The sequence below is a fragment of the Leptonychotes weddellii genome, chromosome 5 (genome assembly GCF_054177405.1).
Source record: "Leptonychotes weddellii isolate Sample4059 chromosome 5, ASM5417740v2, whole genome shotgun sequence".
Classification (NCBI taxonomy): domain Eukaryota; kingdom Metazoa; phylum Chordata; class Mammalia; order Carnivora; family Phocidae; genus Leptonychotes; species Leptonychotes weddellii.
In genome coordinates this window covers 5,438,430-5,457,712 of record NC_138373.1, presented here as the reverse complement: position 1 = coordinate 5,457,712, position 19,283 = coordinate 5,438,430, and the positions used below count along the sequence as shown (strand labels likewise).

The 19,283-nt window shown below is 47.7% G+C and overlaps 1 protein-coding gene across 8 annotated transcripts in view; it reads right to left on the bottom strand.

The window, feature by feature from the left end:
* TRRAP (transformation/transcription domain associated protein) overlaps window positions 1-19,283 on the bottom strand; it is a 112,216-nt gene that overhangs the window by 30,702 nt on the left and 62,231 nt on the right. For all 8 annotated transcript variants that reach the window (XM_081819309.1, XM_081819312.1, XM_081819310.1 and 5 more), the window contains 14 exons: window positions 18,265-18,411; window positions 16,809-17,022; window positions 16,117-16,242; window positions 14,075-14,221; window positions 13,165-13,364; window positions 12,412-12,533; window positions 11,897-12,110; window positions 9,547-9,726; window positions 7,051-7,197; window positions 3,517-3,636; window positions 3,012-3,299; window positions 2,728-2,865; window positions 1,964-2,076; window positions 1,376-1,511 (listed from right to left, as the gene is read on the bottom strand). In XM_081819309.1, the coding sequence (XP_081675435.1) occupies window positions 1,376-1,511; window positions 1,964-2,076; window positions 2,728-2,865; window positions 3,012-3,299; window positions 3,517-3,636; window positions 7,051-7,197; window positions 9,547-9,726; window positions 11,897-12,110; window positions 12,412-12,533; window positions 13,165-13,364; window positions 14,075-14,221; window positions 16,117-16,242; window positions 16,809-17,022; window positions 18,265-18,411 (2,292 nt within the window). The remainder of the gene's footprint in view (window positions 1-1,375; window positions 1,512-1,963; window positions 2,077-2,727; window positions 2,866-3,011; window positions 3,300-3,516; window positions 3,637-7,050; window positions 7,198-9,546; window positions 9,727-11,896; window positions 12,111-12,411; window positions 12,534-13,164; window positions 13,365-14,074; window positions 14,222-16,116; window positions 16,243-16,808; window positions 17,023-18,264; window positions 18,412-19,283) is intronic.

Sequence of the window (19,283 nt, the reverse complement as noted above, 5' to 3'; positions counted from 1 at the left end):
GTAAATAATTTTGGACTTCTACTTGGACCAAGACTATTTGAATTTACTACAGACAACCCAGAATGCTTATTCGTATACTTTGAGCTTTTTTTCTAATTAGTACGGGCCTTATAATTTTTAGGAAATTATTAAGGGTTTCTGAAAGAAGAAACTTATTTCTCAGACCTATGGACAGCATGGCGCTGCCCGCATCCAGCTAAGAGAAATCCCAGGAAGGGAGAAGAAAGGAAACAGCAGGGCGAACTATAAATATGTACTCAGCAGAACATCTATCAGAGCAAGGACAGAACAATCCACTATAAATGTGTTTTGTCAGAAACAATACACATTTTACTGATACAAGGACTGGTTATCTCTGGACTAAAGTCCCTGCATCAGACGAGCAATTTCCAGGTCCCAAGCCCAAAGTCAAGCCCTGGGCTGTCTCTGCCCTCTGTGGTTCACCATCTCAGTTCTACAATCTTCCATAAGTTAAAAAGCGACATCAGTAACAACATAAACATGATAGCCACGGTACAGGTTCATCGTTTCAAAGACAGCAGCTCTATAATCTCAGTGTGCTTTGCAGTCTCCGAATTACAAGAAGAGAGGAAAATGACTGGTGTGAGTGTCACGAAGCAGGGCTGGGTAGCAGGGCAGGTGAGAACAAGGTGGCAGAACTTCCTCCACCTCCAGCCCAACCACGAACACCACACGGAAAAGGTGGAGACGAGGAGCAGAAGCAGGGAAGGGGCCGAGGGAGAATACGAGCAAAGGGCCCAGATGCAGGGAATGATAAAGAGCAGCAAGAACGGCCGCATCCGAAGACCGTCTAAGCCCAAAGTAATAACGTGTCGTGGGGTTCAGGGGACACAGAGCTGCGCTGTCCCATACTGTGGCTTTCGGATCCCCCCAGCGGGAGGAAGGGAATGGGGTCTCTGTGCCCACTCTCCCGCTGAGCACTGAATTCTTCTGGATGCAGTTTAATAAAAAAAAATGTGGAGCTCAACCCAGTTCACGACTCAGCCTCACTGATCCTATGCTGCCCTCACTTCCACCACAAACACGCTTGGAAGAGAACACAGCTTCATTCAGCAGACTTCTGCCGACAGCAGCGACGAACCCACCAGGGTGAACCCACCAGGATTCACCCTCGCCGCGCTCACCTCCAACAGCCCTTCTGCACCAGACCCGCCACGATGAACTAATGCTGCATCTGACTCCCAAACTGAATACATCTGGGAAAGGTGTTAGAGAACCAGAGATGATGCTCGCTTCCCAAGAGCTATCTCTCATCTGCCAGAATGCCCTGCTTGTTCTAAGTGAAGAGAACTCTCTGGAGATCCACACAATCTGAGCCCAGGATAGTCACCTGGAGGTGGGAGGGAGGTCTCACCTGCACCAATGCCTCCTTCATGGCAGTCCAGTTGGACACTCGCCACGCACACTCCAGGACCAGGTAAGGGTTGATGTGACCTTTGGACTGGCCATACTCCGTCAAGGCTTCCCACTGGTTCAACTCCTTAGAGCACCTTGGAAGACCAGGGATTCAAGAGCAAAAGTTCAGTTACCAACACACCCACAGATTCAGAAAGGGCAAGGGATAGACTTTAAGTTGTTTATTGCGAAAAAATTCTTTCCCCCCACCGGGCAAGGGGTGGGTTCCCAAGGTGCCCCACTGCAGAGAGCCCCCTGCTCTCTGAAATAAAGTGTCCCCCTGGACACCGAGGGCCGCCCGCCATGCAGCAGAGAGCCCGAAGCACCAGAGCCAGTGGGAGGCACAGATCATTTGTTGCTTCTCCAACAAATGCTTTTAATTACTCACGGGCTGAATGCTGTTCTGAGGTGGCTCTTTTCTTTATAAGGCCGTAAAGAAAGTAGCAAAGTCCCCTTTTAAAAGCACTCATTACAAGAAAATTTTAAAGACCTTTTTTTTTACCGGTTCCCTAACAGACTCCTGAATACATCAAGCACTGTGGCGTACCGAATCCAGTGATCCTCCCACAGCTGGTACTCTGGGAAAATAGCAGGGGACGCGTTACTCCTCTCATGCTCCTTCTTGGCTTTGTCCATTGCCTTTTCGTAAGATTCTTGTGCCTGAAGAAGTCAATAATGCTCTCGATTATTTAGGGCAAGCTGGATCTCAGGCCTGGGGGGTGCCCTACGCTCTTCTCTAGAAGATCACTGGCCCGAGGCTCTGCACACACAGGGAACAGAGGTGGCACGTCATTCCCCCCTCCCCCCGCCCCGCCCTGCACAGAATGGACAGAGTGGAGACTGCCCAGCCCTGGGATGCATCTCTCCATCCTTCAGTGAGGACAGCAGAGGCCACAGCTTGTGTCTGTGATTCTAGAGTTTCTGTGGCTCAGTGGCCTACACTGAGAGGCTGAGAACCGTTTCCTGGGACAGGGGCCACACTTCAATGAAAGGACAAACATGAGGATTACAGTTTAAACACTAACTACAATCTATCCGCCATTTCCAACAGGACCACTGACTGCAGATAAAAAGCATCCACATTAGCAACCAACGGTAAAGGCTTTAGGACTGAGTTTCAGAAATGTTCGTGTCATACGTGTAGGTTTCTCTTAAATGGAGACTTCAATCAAAGGCCCTTTCTATGTAGGATAAACGCTTGAAATAAACCAGTGAACTAATTTAACACGAACTTTGACTTGACATCATTAGAAATGACCTCTCTTCAGCCATGCGGCCCGGCCATGTCACTGGACACAGGACGCTGGCTACCTGCTCGAAGAATCCATGCTGTTCGTAAGCAATGGCCGTCGCCGTCTCTGAATACTTGCAACGCTTCTGCCACAAACCAGCCCACATATCTTCCTCTTGTAACAAAGAGTACAGTTCAGCCAGGGAATCCAGTATCTCCTGAAAACAGAGCGTGGTTTCTTGAGTGCTCGTGACAATAAGGCAACTTCACCGAGCTGTCATTTAAAATCACTGGGGAGAGGTTTACTGAAACGGGGAGGTCACTGGCAAAGGCGACGGGACCTGGAAGATGAGGCAGGCCTCACCTGTTGAGGTGGAGTTATGCTCTCCTGCTCATAAAATTCTGTCGTTTGCTTCGGCTTAATCTGCAGGCTCAGACCTTTCTCAAAAGCCTGGTGCTCTAGCATTAATGTGGAGCGGAACCAAAGGTTGTGCGTCTTCCCCAAGTACTTGAGCACGCAGGGTCGGATGGGAATCGGGGGGACGCACTGGGACATGGCCTCCACGAAGCAGTTGAGTGCGCTGGGCTGACAGTCCCGCTGCACCTGGTGGCTGCCGCTGCACAGGAACGGGCTGATCTCACCAGCCAGCGCCTGAAACCCAAGAGCGCGCCACGTCAGGTCTCCACTCAAAAATCAGCACGGCCTCACTCTCACGCAGCCTCTGACAGTATTTCGGAAGAATTCACTCTTAGACAACGGTGAGCAGTTCCCTCATCCTGTGACACTTAACAAGATGGTTTTCTTTCACAGATCTTTATCAACACCTAAAACTACATTTTCCAAGACCGGCTTTAAAACATATACTCACGTGCTGCTGTCTGTCAGAGAGAATTTTCCACAATCTGGGAAAAAGCTGGACCCATGTCTTCTCCGCCAGCGTTGTGGAAATGTGACACAGCTGGACAAAGGCGCTGAGCAGGGCTCCCGTCTACAGAAAGAAGAGAGATTCATGGAGCCACGCGGGACGCTCCGGTCTCGTGCTTCATCACACGCTCCTCCACTTTCAAACTTTCGAAGACAGAGCAAGTGTCAGGTCAGAGCAAAAACACAGATTCTGAGCGTCAGGAACCCCCGGGCATGCCTACATTTTTTAACTTTCAAGGGCATTTTCTAACCACGTCTGAGAGGTAGGAATGTGACGCTGATGCGGACGTGTGAACGAGGGGCACAGAGATGCCATCAAAACCGAGGCCGCTAGAAACATGAAAGAGAAAAGAGGAGGAGCACGCGCACAGGAGGTAAGTTACTGGCCAAAAAGTACAATTCTGAAGAACAAACCAAGAACTGAGAACTCATCGTCTCGGCAGCTGACGGCGGGGGAGAGGCGGACAGGGAGGAGCCTGGCTGGAACAGGACGCCCTGCGAAAGGGGCCAGGGTCGGAAACAAAGGGCCCCAAAAGTGAACCAAATCCACAGATGCCTCTGTCCACAGCTTTGCTGTTTTTGGAAGTCTGAATTAGCTGCCAAGATTCCTTATGAACAGGCAGGTTTCTAGCCGGCTTGAAGCCGCCAGGCCAATGGGGCCCACGTCCCCACGGAGACGGAGACGGAGCTTCAGTGATGGATGAGCCACGGTTATGCTTTCCTTTCTCCAACCGCAAACCCAGGAGAGGAAGTCATCCTCTCGGTTCATGTCTACCGAAAATGCAGAAAGCAAAGATGTAAATATTTCAAGGAAAATGGGGGAAACACTTAAGTGAAGGATGCTTCCGGATGGCACTTAGGCCGCCCCGTGACCCTGGATGACCTGACATGGCTGCTCCGCCCTCCCCGGCCAGTGTGTCAGCAGTCTCCCGGCCCTGGGTCATTTAGCAGAGGCCAAAGCACTGCTGGGCCACACGCGATCACAGACCTGCTGATAAAAATGCTCATCTCGAGCTCAGGTGGAGGATTCTACAGGTTCCTGGCTCGTTCTCATTTACACATGAGCACAGGGAGATGTGAAGAAGGGCTGTGGATGCTGTGTGGCCCTGGAGCACCAGGGACACAGCGAGGGGACACTGGCTTCAAGAGATCTCCCACAGACAATAAGACGGTCAATTCTGGGACAAGACGCCCACAGCAGAGACGAGAGCAGACGTGCCTGGTTTTGTGAAGGACCTGTTCAGATGCCCCCCAGTCCCTCTAGACTTAGAAACAAATAGTCTGGAGGCACCCACTTCACAGGCAGAGGAGCTTCGGGAATGAAAATGTCAGGGTCGAACTGACCTATAAATGCAGGGACTTTAACCCTACTTTGCTCTATAAAAAAGAGCTTCCATAAACACATGATACAGTAACAGGAACACTCTTGCCATTTGCAATGATGTGGATGGAACTAGAGGGTATTATGCTCAGTGAAAAAGTCAATCAGAGAAAGACAATTATCATTATATGATCTCACTCGTATGTGGAATTTAAGAAACAAAACAGAGGGTCACAGGGGAAGAGAGGAAAAAATAAAACAAGATGAAACCAGAGAGGAAGACAAACCATTAAGAGACTCTTCTTACCAGAGAGGGAGACAAACCATTAAGAGACTCTTAATCAAAGGAAACAAACTGAGGGTTGTTGGAGGGGAGGGGGGGAGGGATGGGGTCACTGGGTGATGGACAGTAAGGAGGGCACGTGATGTAATGAGCACTGGGTGTTATATAAGACTGATGAATCACTGACCTCTGCCTCTGAAACCAATACTACACTGTATGTTAATTAATTGAATTTAAATAAAAAAATGTTTAAATGGGATTGGACCATCAAGAAAAAAAAAAATACATATATATATACACATATATGAACACCACTCCCTCTAACTCCCTAAGCCTCATGGCTGCTTTACTGTTCTCCAGAGTGCTCACCACCTAACACATACATACTGATTTTACTGCTTTCCGTTTATTGCTTGCCCCCACTAGAACACAAGCCCCATGAGGGCTGGCTACTCCTGTCTGTTTCATTCAGTTACCTAGCACTGCTAAAATGTACTCTGATCTTCCACAACGAGCTGATCATCAAACTTATGCCGAGGGAACCAGTAAGTCAGTATCTACATGGTGACTTATCCTGATGACTGTTAGCCATGAAAGGCCTTTTAGGTTTGGGGGCACTGATCCATCACGCTACCTTCTGGCAGTGATGACCGGAGGGACAGGGGCCTAGTAAAGTCTTCAGTCTGTGAACTAGAGAACCTTACATCTACATGTAAGAATGCTCTGCTTCCTGTTCCGTGCACCAGAAGACCAAATGTTTTATGTTTCTCCACACATTAACTGCCACAACTATCACTCAGAGAAAAGTTCAAAGATTGGGGCGCCTGGGTGGCTCAGTCATTAAGCGTCTGCCTTTGGCTCAGGTCATGATCCCAGGGTCCTGGGATCGAGCCCCGCATCGGGCTCCCTGCTCCGCGGGAAGCCTGCTTCTCCCTCTCCCACTCCCCCTGCTTGTGTTCCCTCTCTCGCTGTGTCTCTGTCAGATAAGTAAATAAAATCTTAAAAAAAAAAAAAAAGTTCAAAGGTTGACTTAATGCACAAATTCGGGATAGGTCACTAGAGAAGTTTAAATGCAGAAAACTCTGTGATAACTAGTTTCTAATTTTTTTCACCTAGCTCATGGTATGAACAGAATCATCACTGTTTCTTTGTAATACACCTCAAAAGCAACTTGGTATATGGAGCCTTAACTTTTTTTTTTTTTTTAAAGATTTTATTTATTTGAGAGAGAGAGTATGAGTAGGGGGGAAGGGAGAGGGAGAAGCAGACTCCCTGCTGAGCAGGGAGCCTGACAGGGGACTCAATCCCAGGACCCCAGGATCATGACCTGAGCCGAAGGCAGACGCTTAACCACTGAGCCACCCAGGCACCCCTGGATTTTCTTAGTCTTTAACTAAAAATGATTATACCTATAATTAACCTGAGAGTTTGTGGAAGCGAGAGTTTCTAGCTGGCTATATCTCAAAATAGATGCATTTGGAGGACCTCTCCCTGCAAAGTGAGGTGGACTTGGTTTACCATGTGAACCTATTCTCATTTTCTCCTTTTTTACTGCATTTGAAAAATAATCCAGCCAAGTCTCATCATGTATTTGGTAAACCATTTTACCATTTCTTTCAAGAGGTAGCAGTGGAAAAATTAACTTCTTTTTCTTATTTTCTCCCATAAGATACTGTAAATCCTTTCTCAAATCTTTGCACAGAATATCCACTTCAGAGTCTCACAGAACTATGATGGTGTCGATTGAGAAAGGAAAGAAAGTTAACTGTAATTTGCAGAAGATGACCTCACACTGCTGTGGAGTAGTCCTGCCTGAGGAGTCAACATGTTCAGGGGAAAGAAGAACCACCATCCCTCCGAACCCGCACACAGACCTTCACTTCCCGGAGAGTATCAAGGAATTTGTCGTGTCTGTTGGTTAACATGTGCAGCTGGTTTCCAATGTCCTTCTCAGAAAGCTCTTTGGTTTTGGGTGTGCTGGTCTGGTCTCCAGGAGCCAGCTCAATATCGATCTCTACATCCTGCAAGACAAAACACAAATAGGTAAAACCAAAAGGTCAAATGGTTACAGAAAATCCAACAAACACAACTCTTACAAACTTCTTGTTATGTTTTTGAAAGTAAAATTTTGGTCAGTTTCCTCGAAGTTCATTATTATTTAAATAATCTTGAGTTCGGGCGCCTGGGTGGCTCAGTTGGTTAAGCGACTGCCTTCGGCTCAGGTCATGATCCTGGAGTCCCGGGATCGAGTCCCGCATCGGGCTCCCTGCTCGGCAGGGAGTCTGCTTCTCCCTCTCCCGCTCCTCCCTCTCGTGCTCTCTCTCTCTCTTACTCTCTCTCTCAAATAAATAAATAAAATCTTTAAAAAAAAAAAATAATAAATAAATAAATAATCTTGAGTTCTAGAATAAACAACAAGCAGATTAACTTGACCAGACCTCTCTTTAAGTGACACTATGGAAAACAAAACAAAAAAAAACCAACACTACGAAAAGGTCACTGTTTTGCTCTCCTATTTGGATTGTGGAAAGCAAAATCAAAGTACAAACTTTAAACAGCAAAAATAATAAAGATTATAAGGGATAATAAGGAATTACAGCCTGTCATTCCTCAAAGTGCAAGAGAGCGGTCTAGCTGCCTTGCTCATTCAGATTAAGAATATTGTCAGGGCCACTGTGCAGAACCTGTTGGCACAACGTTTTATAGGACTCATTCCCAGAAAGGAATAAACCTTATTTCTGTCTGAAGCTTCTGAGAAGTCACAGCCAAAATCTAATCATCAAACCAGCCTCTGAGTCAAGTTACCGACCATTTGGTATGTGCCCATGAAAAAGCGGGAAGAATCACTTCAAAGCTGGTAATTTAGTTCACACAGAATTACAGAAGGAAAAGATCATATCACTACATGATCTAGTGTTCAGCAACGGAGAAGAAAATTTTAAATTCTCATTTGTTAATGAAATGAGTAGATACCCCACATATAGGAGGGATCAAACTATCCCTTTTACAGCAAAGAGTGCGCCTCCTCCTTCAATAGCGGCTGCTCTGCTTTTTAAGATTTTATGTCTTTTAGACAAAGTGTGCGTGCCCGCACGAGTGTGGGCGGGGGGAGGGGGGGGCGTCGCAAAGGGCAGGGGATGAGCCTCCCTGCTGAGTGCCGGGGCCGGATGCTGGGCCTGATGCGGGCCAGTCTTTCGACCCTGAGGATCATGACCTGAGCGGAGACCTGAGCCAAAACCAAGAGTCGGATGCTTGACCAGCTGAGCCCCAGCTGCCCCCCGGTAGCTGCTTCTAAAACCCAACACTCCAGGGGGAGACTGAGCTTCTAAGAGCCAACAAACCAAAGGAGACACAGTTTAAAGATCAATGCCTTGGAGCAGTGGCAGCCGCTCCTCTCGGAATGCTAAGGGCCATCAAGATGAGGTATCAGCCCTGGTGGCCAGTTCTTGGCTCTAGGGCTGCCCCTGCCAGGACGAAGTGGAGATTCGGGAGGTTCACAGCAGGCTGCTGGTGGGCACTCCTCCTCAGAGTAGTCCTGTCTGCTACAACATGGGCTACCTAGCACTCAGAGAGAAAAATCACCCACACTAGAGTATCCTATGCTAAGCAGCACCAGCTCATGATAAAGTGAGTTATCTCAAAAGTAAACGGCAATATGAGATGCTTTTCAACTCAACCTAAGTGCCCAACAACAGGTAAATGGATAATGAAGATGTGGTGTGCATATATACAATGGAGTATTATTCAGCCATTAAAAAAAAAATGAAATCTTGCCATTTGCAACAACGTGGATGGATCTTGAAGGCATTTTGCTAAGTGAAATACGTCAGACAGACAAAGACAAATACCATATGATCTCACTCATACAAAAATCTCATAGAGAACAGACTGGTGCTTGCCAGAGGCAAGGAGATCAGGAATGAGCAAAACGAGTACAGACTTCCAGTTATAAAATAAGTAAGTCCTGGGGACGTCATGTACAGCATGGTGACTACACTTAATAACGCCGTACTGCACGTTTGAAAATTGCTAAGAGAGTAAATGGTAAAAGTTCTCATTATAAAAAAAACTTCTCTAACTGCGTGGTGACAGATGTTAACTAGACTTATCGTGGTGACTGTTCAGTAATATATAAAGAAATATTGAATCATTATGTTGGACACCTGAATTTAACGTAATTTATATCAACTGTACCTCGATAAAAAAGAAAGAAAAATCTAACTGAATGCAGATACCACATTCAGAACTTTGAGGTAGAGACAGGTTTTTTTTTCTTGCCTTCCCACCTCCCCCAAATCGAAGGCTGATATAAAATCCGCCAACAGAAACAGGAATTCTGCTGAAGACGAGACAACCATCTGGAGCATTACCTCCTCTTTGGACTCGCTGTTCTCTCGCTCCCGAGGCTCCTGCTTGACATGTGTGACCATAGCGAAGGCCGCTCGGTCGTGGCTGTCGGCCAGGTTGATGACGTTGGTGATGGACGGGAGCATCGCTCCCTGGCAGCTGGTACCAATGGGAGTGCTCTTCTCACACACCGCCAGGAGCAGCTGAAGAGGGTTTATAGAGAAAAAGACGACAAACCTAGGACATTCGCCTGGCATGTGGGGTGCAGGGACTCTCGGTGAAGACCTAGTCCTCTCGACTGCAGCACACATGCTGAGGACTCCTGAGCCCACAGCTCGGCTGTATGCTTCTCCCCAGCTTAGACAGAGCCTGAACCTCCCTTCCAGACACCCCTCACTCAGGATTTCAGACTCCGTGTCTAAGCGTAAGCTCGGGATCTTTCTCGCCTACCAGTCGGGCTTCCTCCTGCCATCAACTCCTGCCTGGACTAAGTTCCTAACTCATCGACTTTCTCTTCTCAAACCTGTCTCCTCACACACAGCCGACCTGAGTGCTCTTCTCCCTGTGTCCCCCCAGTGGCTTCCCACGGCCCCGAGGGGACAGTGCAAGCTCCTCAGCGGGGCTCATGAGCTCTTCTGCAACGTAACACTCCCCACTCACAGCCAGCACTCCCGTGACTCTTCCCCACATCCCAATATGCTTCGCCCCCTGGCCTCTGCCCCTAGGCCTGGCTGCCACTCAACTAAAGCACTCGTGCATTTTTGGGGCAGATATTTACTGAGCACCCACTTGGTGCTGTGTGAGGCCCTGGATTCATTTGTCAACTTCACAAGCAGGCGCCCCTGCCCTGGTAGAGCTGAAGCGTTAGAGGGAAGGACAAGACCAACATCAACACATCAACACACACAGGGTAAAAAATAAAATAAGCAAACAAACCCCCAAACCAAACCAAACCAAGAAGACACATACTCACTGTGATAACACAGCCAGGAGATGGACAGAATAAAGGGTGCCCTGTGACAGCCTGGGTGTCAGGAACGTGGCGTGTCTGGGAACACGAGAGGCCAGCGGGGCTGGCGACTAAGGAGGGAGGGAGGCCAGCAGAGGGCTGGACGGAGGGGCAAAGGTCTGGTCACCTGGGGTCCAGAAAGACTGTATCCTGCGAGTTGGGAGTTTGTGCCGAGTACAAAGGCAAGGAGGGACATGATCCGCTTTATTAAGGACAATTTTGCCACAACAGCAAGACTGTGGTGGGTAGGAGGGAAAGTGGTGACGCTGGGTCAACTGCTCCCATCACCCTTGTGAGCAATGATGGTGGCCACACGAAGGAGGAGGAAGAAAAAAGAGTGAGAAGCAGGTGGCCCTGAACTGGTAACACGCAGTGACAGACCAGACACGCAGGACAAATGAGGGAAGGAAGGGCAGATCTCCAGCTGGCGCCCTCCAACCCGTCCTTCCTCCATCTGCTCCAGCGTGCCTACCGTGGTCAAGGTCGTTTCCATCTCTGTGTCTCTATGACCTGACCCAGGGCTTGGCACGTAACAGCAACCGACAGGTCCCTCGAACCAAAGATGAATCAATCAGGAACTGCCCACTGTGTGGCCATTCGCCAAGCTCCCAACACGTGCTGCACAGAGCGCTATGAAATGCTCAGGCAGCACCAACATAAACACGTCAGCAAGTCTCCCTGACGCCCCCGGGGAGAACTGCACAACCGTCGGCCTCACTGGACGAAGTAACGTGGTAGGTCACCTGCTGGCTCCACCCATTCCGCACCAGCAGACCAGGATCACCCGCCAGCATCGCTAACCCACGGGAAACCAAGCTGCCTGGTGCAGCAAGGAGGTAACTAAGCCAACGAAGGATCGTGGATTTCAATAACAAACCAACAAGAAACCAGAAGTCTCACTACCATCCTGTCAGCAACATCATGAACATCTGACCAGGCACTGAAACAGTCTGACGGGTTTACACAGGCCCTTGTCACCGGCACCCCGACTCCTCATACTGAGGGCTCCAAGTCCGTGGCTCGGTCAGGCTGCTCTGGCCTGGCTGCCCTATCTTCCGGCTCTAAGAACGACAGGACCCCACAATTACAGTACATTACATCCGTAAGGGCACGTAGACAGAATTTACAATTTTTATATTCGAGGAAAAATGAATCTTTTAGCTATAAGCTAGAAAACGCTATTCAACTTTCTAAGAGCTTAAAATCACCCCTAAAAAACTCCTTGAGCTGAAAACACAACTTTAAGTCTTTTTTCTTCCCAGAAGACATTAGAGCAGGTTAGGGTAGAGGCTTCCAATCCCTCCCAGACAGTGCTAACACCCCCTGGTTTCGGCATCACAGACGCTGAGCTGAGCCCGTCCTACCTCAATGCACTGCTTAATCCAGAAGTGGTTCCCCATGGCTTCCCAATTCTGGGAACATGTCACATAAAGCAGGCGTTCGTAGACCCGACGTTTCATGGAGTTGTCAAAAACCTCGAAGAACTTTGCCCTGATGAGCGGCTGGGCACAGCGCAGCCCAGAGAGAAAGGCTGGCTCGAGTTTTGCGGTCAGCTCACTGCCCGACAGCGTCTCATCCCTGAAACGGAAGGAGTAACACGGGTTGGAAGAGCCGCGGCAGAGGCAGCCTCTGCAAGCCGCAAGCAGGGGCCAACGTTCCGGAATGCCAGGACGAAAGCCACGGGTATATCACGAGTCCCCTGGGCTGATGCAGCATTTGAGCAAAGGTGTGTTAACGATGCCAAAATATGTTAACGGCACTTGGTGTTTATGTGGACAATCAAGCTTTAGCTATCATGAAAGATTAAATGTTACATCGGTTACTCCAAGGACACACTGGGAACACATACGTGCGGTATCTGGCTGATCGCTCTCGTTACCTGTAGACATAGTTCACGAGGTCTAAAAACTGGGCGTTTAATTCGAGGTCTTCCGGAAAGCGCTTTTCTATGTAGGCCATCATTTTCACGAGCAAAATGGACTTCTCCCGGAGTGTAGGCGTCTGTATGAATTGGGGTGTTTTTTTGTTGTTGTTTTTTAAAAGAAAAGGTCAATTACTTCTATTTGAAAAAAGACACATTCAAAAGTATTCCAGCCATCTGTCCTATTATCTTTTAAGCTCCTACAACTTTGTCTGTAAAAATAAGACAAGATCATTTCTAAACACAAAAATCCTGGCTCTATCTGCAAATACTTAAAATCAAGACAGCTGCCGATCCAATTTTCCTACAGGCTGCAGCTCACTTTGAAGAGAAAGCAACTAAATTATACAACAAATCAGAAGTTTGCAAGCATCTTACTAAATTAATTCTATTATAGTCCCTCACTATTAATTTTGGGGGCTTACCTTTACCACTACAAAGACTAAGAAGTAAGGTTCATTTAACACTTTAATACAAGTAAAACCACATTCAGAGGAGTGACCACTCATTTCAAGCTTCTAATTACAATCTGGTAAGCACAGTGAGACAAATTCATCTTGAGGAAAGATACCGTCAGTACCAACACAGGGGAGAAAACGTTTTGCTGGAGAATTTTCAGAAGAGCTGAGAAAACCGTGCTTGAACTTACGCACGCACGCACGCGCGGAGGCGGGGGGGCCTGGCCAGGGCACAGCCCCTCTGGCTGCTCACCTGATTGGCTGCCATCGGGGAATTGTTTTTAACCCACTCTTCCACGATTTTCACCACAGCCCGTAGGATCTTGGCATCTGGTGATTTCTCAATGAGGGAGGTCAGGATGGCCTGAATGAAGTTCTTCCTCATCTCCATGCTCATAACGGCTAGGCGCGTCTTCACCAGCTCCAGACTCAGCATCACCAGCTCACCGGTTCCTGCTCACGCAGAGAAAGACGACGCACCCCAACAATCACATGTGCGTCCACGGGCCACCACTCTGCATTATGTGGCACGTCGGAGTCTGCCCATCACGGCTCCCCCCCCAACATTTTCTCCAGTGAGAGCTCTGGGATTTGAGGTGCTGCTTCACCACTTCCCTGCTACTCTGCCCTGTGAGGGTGGCCTCCTAAGAGCCTCCACACGGACGAGGGGACGATGGAATGGATGAGCAGCTCGGGGAATCCAGACACAGCCAGTCCTGAAGCCGCATTCACGGCACTTCTGTTCCGAGCTGCCTCGAACAGCGGTGCCAAGCTAGCTCCCGCCCACACCGACGTATCACTCAGGTTCCTGGGGCCCACTGCTCAGGCCCGGAACCCGCAACTTAATTCTTCGTCAGGCATGACAGCTCTGGTTATGCAATGCGTTTTAACCATTCATTAGACAGCCCTTGTTTAGTGGTGAATGTTCCACATCAATGTGCAACCACTTAAAAATTTCTTCATCCTCATAGTCACAAATTTGGAAGGTAATTCGTTTTAAAAACGAGTCTCACTTTGGTTTTAAATGAAATGCTCAGAACCTCTCTGTTGAAAGCACACGGACAAGGGACTGCATAAAAACAAAAGGAATTCACGTTCGGTTCAGAATTCAACGGAGGTGTTACACAAAGTCTGAGAAAACCCACGGGGACCACGGTTGTCACCTGAGGTCGCTTCCGTGCTGCCCGACGCTGCCTGTGGGTTCAGGTGCTCGCGGACCATTTTCTGCAGGGAGCGCATGAAGACTGAGATCAGCCTGTCTATGTAGCTCGGGTTGTTGCTGCAGGCGGACTTAAGGATCATAAGGGTCCCTGAAAGGCAGAAATTTGCTGGTTGTTTTTTTTTTTTAGAAAAGTTTAAAAAACAAAAACAAAAATGTGCCTTTTAAAACATTTTAAAATGTGTTAAACAAAAATGTGCTCTTTCTGACAAAAGTATAGATGAGCCCCAAATGTCAGCGTTCTAAGTTTTTGTAAGGCACATGCTACACTTTGTGGAGTGCTGTGTTTTCACTCCTAATTCTTAATTCATGATCAACACCAGGCACGAGAGCCAATTTCTGCGCCGCGGTAGAAACAACATTCATACCTTCAGTTCTGGATTTTATCTTTAGTTTATAGCAAAACACCCTAAGTGAAATTTTTTGTCCCATGATATGCTTGGGGGGGGGGAAAAGGAAGAAAGAAAATCCTTTAAAAAAAACCCTAGAGTATCTGGACATGATGAATATTTTAGAAGTCAATTTGTACCCATTCTGTAAAATTGCCTAGGATCAATAAAAATGAGCAAAATGTCAGCACCGACACGAAGTATGTGAAAAAAAATGTTACCTTTCCTAGCTGACATTTTTATGACCTACACGTTACATTTTAAATTTATATCCATGGCTCCCATTATAGACCAATAAAAGGGTATTTATTTGCCATTTATAGGTGCAATCGGTACAGATTTGGACAATTTCTCAGTAGAGAGTGAATGTATGATCAGTCTGATTCTACAACAGGTAACCTGACACACCTGTGACGATGGCTCAGTACCTGAGCCTCAGGGCGAGGACAGGGAGGGGACTGGGGTGACCAACTCTCCAGACCCCAGCCGCAGTGCCGCCCCCGTCCCCGGCCTGCTGTCACCCTCACAAAGGAGGGAGGCAGGGCCAGTGGTGGTCAGCTCTTCTCAAAGAGAGTCCTCTGGAGAATTAACAAGACGTTTATGCTGCTCTGGAAGCCAGGTTGCAAAGCAGGATCTACTGTATGATCCCACTTTTAAAAAAGTCACAAAAGTATTCAACTATCTAAATCTATCTGGTTCTAGAATAGGCACGGCAAGCTTGAACAGTTAGGGATACAATTTTAACTAAATTTATCTGGCTCCTGAATTTCAGATAGCAAGTAGCAAGAGTTTGGAGAGCAAGAAACTCATTAAAAAATAATGTATTCAGTTTGCAAATTCAGAAATAAGTGTTTGCATGACAAGGGCTACCTGTACGTATATTTATATCCTTGTATATAGAAAAAAGACACACGTCAAGATGTTAAGAGTAAACGTTACTAATTACAGAGGCAACTTTTAGTTCTCCTTCCTTTGTACTTTCAAAATTTTATACAATGACTAAGTTTGAAAAATTTTTTAAATTTCTAACCCAAAGTCTAATCCTCCTCAGAGATGGGAGTTTTCACAAAAATCAGACTTCTGGGTATCTCTGGAGGCCAAAGTCGGTCAGCTGCCCCGATTACCTGAGAAACCAACTTTCATTTCATTTCAGCCAGAGCCTCACCGAGCAGACAGGGACTAGTTCTTGTCTCGTGAGTGGTTTACTAACAGGTGGGCATATTATGAAAGGTAGTAGTTATCCACATTTGCACACAGCTTTGGCAGCATCTCCGTGTTCGACGCAGAACTGGGTCAGCAAGATCCACGAAACACGGGACTGTTCCCCCACAACCCGATCCTGCATCTGAGGCTGAGGCGGCAGGGACTGAGGGAGCACAGACATTGGTCGGGCGGAGGGCGTTCCCCTAAGACCACAGGAGACAGGGGCCTCACGTGTACCAGACCACACACACACACACACACACAGCACACGTCAGCTCAAAGCTCCTTCCGACATCCCGAGACTTTCCCAGAAGGAAAGTTCGTCCAGAGAGCACGGAGAGATCCATGCCAAATGGAACGGCTGCTAGAAAAACCAGGGCAGACACACACTCACCAAAGAGCTGGGAGGGATTTGCGTTGGTGGCCTTCTCGTAGTTGGTGAGTCCTTCGTAGATGACCTTCCCGACGGCCGCGTAGAGGCACTCCAGCTCTTCGTACTTGGAGGCCACACTGGAAGTGCCTGCAACAGAAGCGAGAATGTGGGCCCTGTGGTTCGGGTTCTCAGGCCTGTCCGGGCTCTGGGAGGCCAACTTTCCTCACACTAGACACTGAGCTTTAGTTTTCTTGGGATCTGCAGCAACTGGCCCGGGTGCTTCTTTCCCACTGCTGGACGCGTGGTGCTCCTCTCTGGGCTGCTTCTGACTTGACCAAGCTAAATGACGTCTTATCTCACCACGCCTAACCGGAACACGCTCAAGATACACTTATGTGGGATATGCCAAAATCCCATCTTGGCAGCTGCTCGACATTTGACAACACATGACCCAGTTCCCCTTTACTGCCTTAAGGAAATGGTCACGTTCGGCTGATGAATAACAGCATTTCCAAAGCAAAACAAAAAATACAACGTCATGACTGCTGCCATTAAGTTCTTATGTCTATTTTTTTTTTTTTAAAGGAAGGTTGAAAGCACAAAGAAAAGCGGGATAATAAAACACTCCCTACGGTAACCAGAGGATGAGCACTCTCAAGTGACACTCTCTGTGCCCTCCCATCCACTCAGGCACCAGGGGAAGGGTCACCTACTTGGCTCTGTTGGGAAAATGCTCATTAGGCGGGAGAGGAGGCTATGGACCGCTCGGAGAACCTTGGTGTTTGCGCACGTCATGCACGCGGCGATGCCTCGCTGCAGGGGTTTGAAGCTACTGAGGATGGCCGGAGACTGAAGGACAGTGAGCAAGAAACTCAGCACTTCCAGCCCCGTGCAAATATTTCCATAGTTGACTTGATTAGGTTGCTCCTGGAATGGAGAACACAGGTCACACACAGACGTCATCAATACTCTGGTACGGTCCATTACAGAAACACAAATCAAGCACAACTTAAAATTAGTTAAACCTCCTAATTTAAAAGCTCATGGAAAATACTAATACTCAATATTAAAAGGTGAAAACCAGGGGCACCTGGCTGGCTCAGTCCATACAGCATGTGACTCTCAATCTCAGGGTTGTGAGTTCAAGCCCCACGTTGGGTGTAGTGATTACTTAAAAATAAAACTTAAAAAAAAAAAAAAAAAGGAAAATCATTAAAATTGGTCTAAAAAATCAATCACTGAATTCCACTTCTCTCGTATCATTTTTATTTACAATACAAATATCCTTCCAAAAGGAAGTATCTTTGAGACTATGGGTCATGAAATCAATCTAACAGATGATGCTAGCATTAATAACAGAAAATAGAGCGTATGGTTTGCAGTAAAATATTGCTCCTTGAAACGTTTGTTTCTGTGGCTTGCACACACAGATGCCCTGCATATACACCGTGTGTGCTCACTGGGTTGAGATAAAATCTTCCACTTACTGTGGGGACAAGGTGGAAAGCTGCTGTGAGCTCGGCACTCTGCATCATGGAAACGTTAGCCTATTACGTGCCAGAGGCCATCCGCTAATGGCTGAGCTCGACTCAACCGTGACTGCGTGTGACAGTAATTTGAATCAAAGCATGTACTGCACACAGGCAGCCTATGATCACACAGTTTTCACAGCACAGGGAATCTATAACCTTTCAAAAACTGAGGCAATTATGTTAGTCTTTGCCATGCAACATAACAAAGATTTAAAATGGGGTTGTAGCAGCCAGAAATTACAGGATCATGGTTTTTACAGAAATAAACCAAATAAAAAACCCACCAAATAATCAGCACTGGGGGCTTATTTCTTTGCTACCAGACTTTACAGTGCTCAATAACAATATATTATATGTGCCCTCTAAAAATTCACATTTATTTTAGAGGTTGTCGCATAAATCAACTAAAACTATTTATCCCAAGCCAGCTGGGAAGTCAGTTTAAAAAACGAGATTTCAGTAGGCAAGAGAACTAGGACGTTTCCAAAGCTCCTCACTGCTTGGGGCTGGGGGCTCAGGCTCAAGTTTTAAAATCTCTTCCAGGGAGTGAAACTCCCTGCTCCTCCTTAGCGGTCACGACTGGCTGAGGGACCGGAGGGTTCAGGGTTCCGCGGCCCGGCCCCAAGCCCGCACGCACCACACTCATCAGCAGCTTGTCGAACCACTGCAGCTTGAGCTCAGACTTGGACCACATGTCCGGTCGCAAGGCGGTCTTCAGGAGAGTCACACACCGGCGAGACAGCACCTCCCCAGGAGAGCCGGCCGTGTTGGTGTTGTCGTTGACCTGAAAATGCACTCGGGTTCGAGGCCCCGTCTCACCGCGGACGTCTCCAGTGTCCTGACACTGCCTCTCGCCCGCACAGCCCAGCTTTCTCCTCCCGGCCACCTCCTCTCCCACCTGACTCAACGGGGCCTCCTCTGCCTCAGGGCCCCTCTCAGACGGGGCCCTCCTGCCCCCTTGCTAGGGGGTCAGGTCAGTGGTGATGTGCACTCGTTTGTGTGACGGATGGATCAGTGTCAGGCAGCTCCCCAAGAGCAGGGCCTGAGCTCCCCCCCGGCCCCACAGATCTCCCGGGCCGTGCCTAGTGCCAGAGCACCAAGAAGGCACTGGTTCGAAAATTCAGTAGAGTCTTCTCAATACTTTGAAGTCCTCACCAGTATGGCAAGACCTACTACTCCAATAATTATATAAACTTAAGATCCCCAAATTCTTAAAAAAAACTAGTTAGAAAAATTTCATTTACGTTTTTTTTTGAAAAGGAAAAATGAAGTTTCAGGAATAGATTTCCAACAAATCCATGAAAATACACTGACGTGAATAACAAACACAAGTTTTACTTATTTATTTTTTAAAAGATTTCATTTATTTATTTGACAGAGAGAGACACAGCAAGAGAAGAACACAAGCAGGGGGAGTGGGAGAGGGAGAAGCAGGCTTCCTGCGGAGCAGAGAGCCCAGACGTGGGGCTCGATCCCAGGACCCTGGGATCATGACCTGAGCCGAAGGCAGATCCCCAATGACTGAGCCACCCAGGCGCTCCACAAACACAAGTTCTAAAGGCACTTAAATTACTAAATGTTGTACGTTAATTTATGTATGTTGGATCATCCCAGCAGCACCTTTATGAGGCAGGTACCTTGGAAGTTAAATAATGT